We start from the raw sequence: 10,345 nt of genomic DNA, 5'->3' as shown, positions 1-10,345 counted from the left end.
GGAATGCCGTTCTTCCAGCTTGCCCCTGGGATAGCATTGCAGGTAGGCCACACCCCTGGGGAAACTCCCCTTAGGCAGACCGGCCACTTAGAACTCAGTTATGTGATCCATCATGGGAACCACCACTCACAACTGGAGTCCAGCCAAGTTGACACATCTTCAACTATCACAGCCTGTGACCTTGGGCTTCAGCTCTGCCTCTTGCTTCTGGGCCACTGGAGCTGGAGGCATCTCTTTACTCAGGCAGCTACTGGCTGCTGAGGCTGACATACCCAAGGCCAACAACTAAAATGGCACAGTCCTAAGTTTACCAAACAACATGGCAGACCACTAGTTCAAGTCCAGAGACAATCCCAAGATAGGCAGGAAACTTGGTAGGCTGTTGAATGAAGTCACAGCTACATGCAGGGTCCAAGTGTGCCAAAAAGCTCAGACACTTTTCTTGAAGCTTCTTCTTATATACTGGTAGCAGACTGCATTCCAAAGGCAGCTACTCAGCTGCTCCGGTAGATTCCACCATGGAGTTGATTACCAGTCTCATCCTGGGGAATAACTACAACCAGCTGCCTAGGTATTCAAAACCAGGCCCAGACAAGTTGACATATAACTTTTACCACACAGATTGAAAAAGGATGGTGAAAAGATACAATCCTGACATACAACGTTTATGATTTTAAACATGCACTATATCCCCTTGTTTTGTTCAGATGACTGCTTCTTGGTCTATGTACAATTTCCTCCTCATCATAATTAAGTGCTCTGGAATTTTCATTATTCACAATGTGCAGTATAGTAAATTACCTGGTATGGCTTTTTTAACCGTAAGTCTTTGTAAACTCTGTGGTGGAATTTGCCCTGAGCAACTGAGTAGCTCCTCCTGATCATTAAAGTTATCCACCTGGGGTATTTCTGTTGAGAGTGGCACAAAGCAATGTTGTGGGAAGTTCATTTTCTCTCAGATGTTTAGAATTCTGATGTTACGATTGGTTAGTTTGGCCACTCTGCCAGGCTCAAAAGGAGCCCTTCTAGAGGCAGAAGGAGTCTCTCTGACTGCTGGCTGAGAAAGACATGCTGCTGAGAAAAACATGCTCCTGAGAGACACCAAGAGACACACACTGCTGGGAGAGAGACATGCACTACTGAGAGAGAGACTGAGACTGCTGGCTGAGAGACAGCAGGCTGAGAGAGACTGTTTTTCCTGAACTTGAATTGTAGCCTGCTGTTTCCCTAATAAACCCTATAATCTGTGAGTTCTGTGTGGCACTGCAGCGAATTATCAAACCCAGCAGAGAGGTGGTGGGTTCTGCGGAACAATTGGTGTCAGGGCTGGAGGGAGGTGGCATGTCTGGCCTCACAGGGATAGGCCTTGGGCTACTGATGGTGATTCTGTCTTCCTCTTGTGGGGTTATAGGAGGTCAGAAGATGTAGCCTTCCTGCCCTTTTGGCACAATGTCATCCATAATTTTTATGATTCACACAGTTGAATGCCTTTGTATAGTCAATAAAACATTACTAAACATCTTTCTGGTATTCTTTGCTTTCAGTCAAGATCTGTCTGACATCAGCAGTGATATCCCTTATTCCACGTTCTCTTCAGACTCTAGCTTGAATCACTGGCAGTTTCCTGTTGATATACTATGGCAACTGCTTTTGAATTTTCTTCGGTTAAGTTTTACTTGAGGTTATAGAAATTATAATGTTCAATACTTATGCATTCTGATGGATCACCTTTCTTTGGAATGGGCACAACTATGGATCTTTTCCAGTTGGTTGGAAAAGTAGCTGTTTTCCAAATTTCTTGGCATAGATGAGTGAACATTTACAGCATTGCATCCATTTTTTTAATCTCTCAATTGGAATTCCCTCAATTCTGGAATCTTGTGTTTTGCCAGTGCCTTTAGTGTGGCTTGGATACCTTTACTACCATGGGTTCTTGGTCATATACTGCCTCCTGAAATGGTTGAACACTGACCAGTTCTTTTTGATACAGTGACTCTCTGTATTCCTTCCATCTGTTTTTGGTTGCTTCCTGCTTCATTGAATATTTTGCTCATAGAATCTTTCAATATTGCAGTTTGAGGCTTGAATTTTTTTCTTCAGTTCTTTCAGCTTGAGAAATTCCAAGCATGTTCTTCCCTTTTTGTTTCCTAACTCCAGGTCTTTGCACATTTCATTATAATACTTTACTTTGTCTTCTCGAGCTGCCCTTTGAAATTTTCTGTTCAGCTCTTTTATCTTGTCATTTCTTCCATTTTCTTTAGCTGCTCTCCATGCAAGAGCAACTTTCAGAGTCTCTTCTTACATCCATTTTGGTCTTTTCTTTCTCTCTATCTTTTTTATGATCTTTTGGTTTCTTTAGGTATGATGTCCTTGATGTCATCCGACAACTCGTCTGGTTATTGGCTATTAGTGTTTGCAGTGACAGATGTGTTCTTGAGATAGTCTCTAAAGTCACGTGGAACATACTCAAGGTCATACTTTGGCTCTTGTGGACTTGTTTTAATTTTCTTCAGCTTCACCTTGCACTTACTTATGAACATTGATGGCCTGTTCTGCAGTTGGTCCCCGGCCTTTTTCTGATTGACAGTATTGAGCTTCTCCATCATCTCTTTCCATAGATGTAGTCCGTTTGATTCCTGTGTATTCTATCCGGTGAGTTTCATATATATAGTTGCTATTTATGTTGTTTGGGAGCTCTGGTGGCATAGTGCCTAAGGCATTTGACTGCTAACCACAAGGCTGGTGGTTCAAACCCACTGGCCAGTCCTGGGAAGGAAGATTACACACTCTACTTCTGTAGAAATATCACCTCAGAAACCCAAGGAAGGGTCGCTATGAGTCAGAAAATGACTTGATGACAGTGAGTTTGTTTTTTTTAATTTATGTTGTTGATAAAAGGTATTCACGATGAATAAATCATTGTTTTCCAAAATCCTGTCATGTGATCTCTGGCCTCATTTCTACCTCCCAGGGCGTATTTTCCAATTACTGATCCTTCTTTGTTTCCAACTTTCACATGCTCATCACCAGTAATAATCAGTAAATCTTGATTGCATGTTTGTCAGTTTCAACTGCAGAACTTGGTAAAAATCTTCAGTTTCTTCATCTTTGGCATTTATGGTTGGTGTATAAATTGGAATAAGTCATATTAACTGGTGTTCTCGAAGGCATGTGGATTTTATCCTATCACTGAGAGCAGTGTATTTCAGGATGGATCTTGATATGTTCTTTTTTACAATGAATGTGACACCATTCCTCTGTCATTGTCATTCCATGAATAGTAAACCCTATGAATGTCTGATTCAAAATGGCCAATACCAGCCCATTTCAGGTCACTAATGCCTAGAATGTCTGTGTTCCTGTGTTCCATTTCATTTTTAACAACTTCTAATCTTCCTAGATTCATACTTTGTACATTCCACATTCCAATTATTAATGGAACATTTGCAACTATTTCTTCTCATTTTGAATAGTGCCACATCAGCAAATGAAAGTCCTAAACCTTTGCTCCATCTGTGTCATTAAGGTTGACTCTACTTTGAGGAGACAGCTCATCCCTAGTCATATTTTGAATGTCTTCAGGATAACCTGAGGGGCTCATCTTCTGGCATTAAAGCAGAGAACAATCCACTGCTATTCATAGTTTCCACTGGCCAATTTTTTCAGAAGTAGATCACCAGGTCCTCCTTCCCAGTCTGTCTTAGTCTGGAAGCTCTGCTGAAACCTGCCCACCATGGGTGACCCTGCTGGGATTTGAAATATCAGTAGCACAGCTTCTAGCATCACAGCAACATGCAAGGCACCACAGACAGTATGACAAACTGATAAATGAGTGGTGGAAATTTTCTAGTAGCCACATTTAAAAAAAATTAAAAGAAACATGTGAAATTAATTTTTGTAATATATTTAGCTTACCCAAATATGCAACATAGTATCACTTCAACATGTAATTAATATAAAAAAAGTTAAGAGGCTATTTTACTTTTTTTTTGGTTATGTTTGAAATCCAGCTTCTATTTTATACTTACAGTATATCTCATTTTGAGCTAGCCACATTTTAAGTGCTCAGTAGTCACATGAGACTAGTGGCTATCATGTCAGATGTAATAGCCATAGAAGATGTAGGAATAAGGAAAGGTAAGCAAGTGAAAGAAGGACTAAATGCTTACATTTATTAAACATCTACTATGTTCCAGGCAGGGCGAGCAATGAACACAGTATCAACTCTTGTCTTTATTTAAAATTTTGATTTTTAGTCACCATTTAGTTTTTGCTTTAATTTGGATTTTTAACGTATTTTATTAATATATTATTTATCTTGATTACTGATTGTTTTTGTATCCCTTGCATTTTGCACCTGAGATGAGTCCTCTTTCACCTTACTCTTGTCCCAGCCCTCGTATCAAGTACTTATTTTTAAAATATATATATATATTTTATTAATTCAAAAACACAAAAGTGATCAGAATTACTGGTCAGATAAAGTCTGGTGGAACCCCCAAGGCTATGGCCCTACGTTACCCTTCCGGCCTAGAACTGAACTCACTCCCATGACTGGCTCTCAACTTAACAGTAGAAAGACTTACATGCAGAACACCTACCCCAGGGAGATGCACCCACCTACTCTAGGGAGATATACCTCTTACAGCAATAAGCCATGGGACACTAGAGGGACAGCATTAACTTAGAGGGAAAGCTGGACAGACAGGAGTGCATAGTTAAGAAGGGCACAGAGAGGGGTAGTTACAGGGATGGGAGGGGAAGAGAGTTTGCCATGGTCGGGAATGGTAATCGGGGTGTGAAATCAAATGTACACAAACTGTTGGATATAAGCAAATTTGCTCTGTAAATTTGCACCCAAAGCACAATAAAAATAAATAAATAAAAAGTAGGATCTGGTTTAGGTTTTAGAAGGTTCAAGTGGGCCCCTAAGATGCCCATCCTGGCTCAGCTGAGGAGTGCTGGGTATTGACAGGTTGGAATTGCTTCCATGTCATAGATAAGGAAACTGAGACTAAGAAAAGCTCAATGCCTTGCCTAAGGCAGATTCATGAGCTGTTTCCTGAAGATGCACAGGTCTATAGGAGGCCTTATGAAATTTTTCCTGTTTGGGAGGGAACCTCCAGAGAGCCAAACTAACCACATTATCTGCTAACTTCATAGAAAATGCTAGTGAATTTAGTCTTTCCAAAGGAGACATTAAGTTTACCTAATTTTTGAAAAATTAAACATTCACTTGTATTCAATAAATATAATATCCTAAAAAAAAATAATGTTTTATTGTGTTTTCATTGAAAATTTGCACAGCAAATTAGGTTCCTGTTGAACAGTTAATACACAAATTATCCAGAGACATTAGTTACATTTTTCACAAGGTATCAGTATTCCCATTGATTCCATTCTGGATGTTTAATTTCCAGGAATCTGTACCAGGTACTTTCTAAGTGGTTCCCTAATACTTCATCTGGGAACACAAATTTGAACCAAATTGAACTGTGTACCAAAAACAGGAGTGTATATACTCAGTAGAATTGAAAACAAGGACTGAACAGATACTTGTACACCAGCATTCACTGCAGCATTTTTCACGATAGCCAAGAGATAGAAACAACCCAAGTGTCCATCATTCCATCAACAGATGAATGGATAAACAAAATGTGTTGTGTACGTACCAAAAAACCATACTCACTGCCATCAAGTCAATTCGACTCATAGCGACCCCTCCTTGGGCTTCTGAGGCAGTATCTCTGTGGAAGTAGTTTGCCTAATCTTTCTTCTGAGGAGTGGCCAGTTAGTTTGAACCGCCAGCTTTCTGGTTAGCAGTCAAATAAATGTGTTAGGCAGTACGCCACCAGAGCTTATGCAGCCATAAAAAGAATGAAATTCCAACACGTGATACAACCTGCATGAACCTTGAAAACAGTATGCTAATTAAAATAAGCCAGACACAAAGGGACACATACTATATCATCCCCACCTACTTAAAATGTTTAAAATAGGTATGTTATTTCTGTTGTTGTTAGTTGCTGTTGAGTCATTGCTGACTCATGGTGACTCCACATGTATAACATAGAACTGCTCCATAGGGTTTTCAAGGCTGTGACTAAAAAGCACATCCCCAGGCCTGTCTTCCAAGGTGCCTCACGGAGCATTCGAACAGCCAGACCTTTTGGCTAGTACTTGAATGCTTAACTGTTTCTCCCTCCCAGGTACTCCAAAATAGGCATAGTGACAGAAAATAGATTAATGGTAACTATGGGCCCGGTGAGAGGGGAAAATGGGACTTACTCCTTACTGAGTACAGAATTTCTGTTTGAGTTGATGAAAAAGTTTTGGAAACAAGTAGTGGTGACAGTTGCACAACATTATGAGTATAATTAATACATTATGAGTATAATTAATTGATGTACAATTGAAAGTGGTTAAAATGGCAAATTTTGTTACATATGTTTTACCACATACTCGTCAAAAAAAAAAAAAAAGCAAAAAGGAGTGAACTCTACTAATTTACTAAATCATTGATTTTTAAAATGAATTTTCAATTGAATTCAAATTAGGAAAAAAAAGATACTGGTAAACAAATTGAAATCCAAACCAAGTCTATACACCAAACTGAAAAATGTGAGGGCCAAACATAAGCCAGGAGCTAGCTCATTAATTTTGATTCCCTCATCAAGATAACCTGTGACCATCATACTTCCTAAATCACAGAGGAAAAGAATGAAAACAACTATTTTTAAAGACGATTCTATCCTAGGCCTATTTCCTTCCTATGCCATAGCTTTCATCTATTTTTAAGGGGTCAGTATTTGCAGTCCCCCTCTATAGTAGGTATGTTGGAAATCTTACCTTAAATTAATTTTAAAGCTGAAAGAAACTGTCTGTACCATGGTTATATTGGGAATGTCACATTAAAAGGAACTTTAATGCTGAAAGAAAAGTCTTGCTTATTACAGTGGTGCATGTTTTCAAGCAAAACCCTTCTCTTTCTTTTAGGGAGCTCAGAGACAAAGCAAATATACAATTTGGGGACAATGGAACAACAATATCTGCTGTTAGCAACAAGGCCTATGTTTTTGAACAAGATCTATCCGTCGGAGACCCTAAAATTGATTTGATTAGAACATTAAATATTCCTGTAGTGGTAAGTGGGCATTTTGGTATTATTATTGCGAATTTTAGAAGAAAGAGAAAAGCTAAGTTAAGACAAGTGTGGTTTTACACTTAGGAGCTATTAAGTTATATTAAAAATGTGTGTGTGTGTGTGTGTGTGTGTACTTCGTCTCATCTGCTTTAGTCTTGTCAGAAGGGACCATTCCCTGGAGAAGGATATTGTGCTTGGTAAAGCAGAGTCAGTGACAAAGGGGAAGACTCTCAACAAGATGAACTGTGTGGCAGCAGCAATGGGCTCAGGAATAGCAAGTATTGTGAGGCTGGCACAGGACTGGGCAGTGTCTCGTTCTGTTGTATATAGGGTCTCTATGAGTCGGAGCTGACTCGATGGCATCTAACAAGTACATACATACATATACATTTACATTTTGCCCTTCCTCTCTTTTCAGACTATTTTTCTGAGGTTTATCAACCAAGATCTTGTCAAAAGGTGACAGAATGCAAATTTAAGATTTGTTTTCACAGTCTCTTGCTGTATGTTCAGGATCAGCACTTGTGCAAATAAATAAGCCCTAGGATTTTCCCTGAGTGGCACAGACGGTTAAATGCTCAACTAGTAGACGAAAGCCTGATAGTTTGAACCCTCTGGAGATGCCTCAGCAGACAAGCCTGGCAATCTGCTTCTGAAAAATCAGAGCCTTGAAAAGCCTATGGAGCAGTTCTGCTCTGTACACTTGGGGTTATCATGAGTCAGAAGCAACTTGACAGAAACTAATAACAACAAAAACAGTAATTTAAAAAATATCTGTGGCTTGGTTTGTTTCAGAAACTAGCCAATATAATTTGCATAAAAAACCAAAATGCACTGCTGTCAAGTCAGTCCTACTGATAGCAACCCCTCCTTAGGCACTATGCCACGAGAGCTCCACACTTTGCATACCACTCCAAATTCAGATTTCTATCTTGGATTTTAAATTTTCAGAATATGTATTTGACTTTTTTTCCTTTTCAAATAGCAAAGACTGGGCTATTGAGTGCAACCTACTGTGATTTAATTGGGCTCTCATCATAATGACAAATCATTTGATAACACCTACACTAGACACTTGAGCCATATTCCCCTACAACAGCCCCGTTGGAGATTCACACCTTAACTCTTAGATGACCAGTACATATTCAGCTGAATCTCATGGTAGACCCAGGATCTGAAGCATTTAGTTCTCAGATAGAGCCCTGCCCTCCTGATAGGGCTGGTTACCTTATGGTCAAAGATGCCAATGTAGTTACAAGAGCTTTTACCCCTTCACTATAAGTAGGAGCTCTGGTGGTGTAGTGCCTAAGGCATTTGACTGCTAACCAGAAAGCTGGTGGTTCAAACCTACCAGCCACTCCTTGGCAGGAAGGTTGGGCAATCTACTTCCGTAGTGATACTGCCTCGGAAACCCAAGGAGGGGTCGCTATGAGTTGGGTCCGACTCGATGGCACATAACAACAAAAACAACATGACGTATGAAAGGGAGCTCTAGTGATCTGTTAATCAAAAGTTTGGAGGTCAAACTTACCAGCCACTCTGCAGAAGAAAGATGAGGCAATCTGTTTCTGTAAAGATTTACAGCCTTGGAAACCCTATGGAGCAATTGTACTCTGTCCTAAACGGTCACTAGGTGGCAGTGGAAGTGCTTCGGTATAACATATGAGGTTCTTAGGTATTGCAGACTATTAACTACTAGCTGAAACTGTTAACCCTCAACTACTAGCCAAAAGTTGGCAGCTCAAACCTGTCCAGAGGCACCTTGGAAGATAGCCTGACTGTCTTCTTCCAATAGGTCACAGCCTTGAAAACTCTGTGGAGCAGTTCTACTCTGCGCACATGGATCTCCATGAGCTGGTATTGACTCAGCAGCAACTAACAACAACAATAACATAATTCATAGAACTTGTAATTACAGACCTAAGATCCATGAGAAAAGACAATAACTGAAGGGTCTTATTCTTCCTCATGCTAGCTCATTTTTCACCTATTTAATCTCAACACTTCAGCCGCCATTGCTGAAGGAGTAGAAAAGAGTAGGATGCTGGTGTGTTGAAGGGGACATTGGTATCTGAATTTTCCTTTGCTCCTTAGACTGCCATGGAATGGGCCCATAATCACTTCCTTAAAGAGATCATCGAGGCCATGATGAAGGCCTATCAGCAGAAGCTGTTTGTGGTACACACCGTCCATGACTTGCTCTGGGGCTACAAGGATGAGCTCTTATCCCTCATCAGTGTTTTCAGACCTGACATCTCTCCCTATTTTGGTTTGTTCTATGGGGTAAGTTGATTTTTTTTTTCTTTTCAGAGCCGCTTTGTTCTTCTGAAGTGGGACACCTCAAGCCAAATTTCATCTTAACTTTGGGTTTCTTTCAGGAGAACAGCAAAATTGCCTGGAGTTCTGGGTGTCTTGTAGAGTACATGAAAAATAAGATTATTTTAGCAGAAGGAGCTCTGGTGGTTGCTATGGTTAAGGCACTGGGCTGTTAACCAAAAGGTTGGCAGTTTGACACCACCAGCTGCTCCACAGGAGAAAGATAAGGCAGTCTGCTTTCATAAAGATTTACAGTTTTGGAACTCCTATGGGAGTCACTATGATTTTGTATTGACTTGATGGCATGGATTTGGTTTTGGGCTTTTTTTTTTAAGCAGAAAAAAAAGACAAACTCCCTGCCGTCAAGTCGATTTTGACTCATTGTGACCCCTCCTTGGGTTTCCAAGGTGGTATCACTACAGAAGTAGATTGCCCAACTTTCCATACAAGGAGTGGCTGGTGGGTTTGAACCACCAGCCTTCTGGTTAGCAGTCAAATGCCTCAGGCACTACACCATCAGATCTCCTGTTTTAGCAGAAGGGAATGAAAAAAAAAAAAAAAACCCTTGAGAAAATAGATAGTTGAGAGATTGGTAAAAAACAAACTTAACCTCAAGAAAAAAGTGTTAAATTTGGGTTGGAATCTGGGATTGTGATGTGTTTGCCCATCTTTAATTTGCAGTTATTATGTGGCTATTCAAGAATTTCACCTTTATTATTCCATAATCTTCCTCTCTTTATTTTTTCAAATTTTTATTGTGATTTGGGTGAAAGTTTACAGAGCAAATTCATTTCCTCAGTTGATGGACATCTAGGTTGTTTCCATCTTTTGGCTATTGTAAATAGTGCTGCGATGAACATGGGTGTGCATATATCTGTTCTTGTC

The 10,345-nt window shown here is 39.9% G+C and overlaps 1 protein-coding gene across 1 annotated transcript in view; it reads left to right on the top strand.

Annotated features, from left to right (window-relative positions):
- SCARB2 (scavenger receptor class B member 2) overlaps positions 1-10,345 on the top strand; it is a 140,026-nt gene that overhangs the window by 80,770 nt on the left and 48,911 nt on the right. Inside the window, exons 3-4 of the mRNA XM_007949035.2 lie at positions 6,997-7,144; positions 9,239-9,427. Of these exons, the coding sequence (XP_007947226.1) occupies positions 6,997-7,144; positions 9,239-9,427 (337 nt within the window). The remainder of the gene's footprint in view (positions 1-6,996; positions 7,145-9,238; positions 9,428-10,345) is intronic.

Source organism: Orycteropus afer, unplaced genomic scaffold (genome assembly GCF_000298275.1).
Source record: "Orycteropus afer afer isolate SDZICR_OR568_19922 unplaced genomic scaffold, OryAfe1.0 scaffold00235, whole genome shotgun sequence".
NCBI classification, from domain to species: Eukaryota; Metazoa; Chordata; class Mammalia; order Tubulidentata; family Orycteropodidae; genus Orycteropus; species Orycteropus afer.
This window is presented reverse-complemented; position numbering and strand designations above follow the sequence as displayed.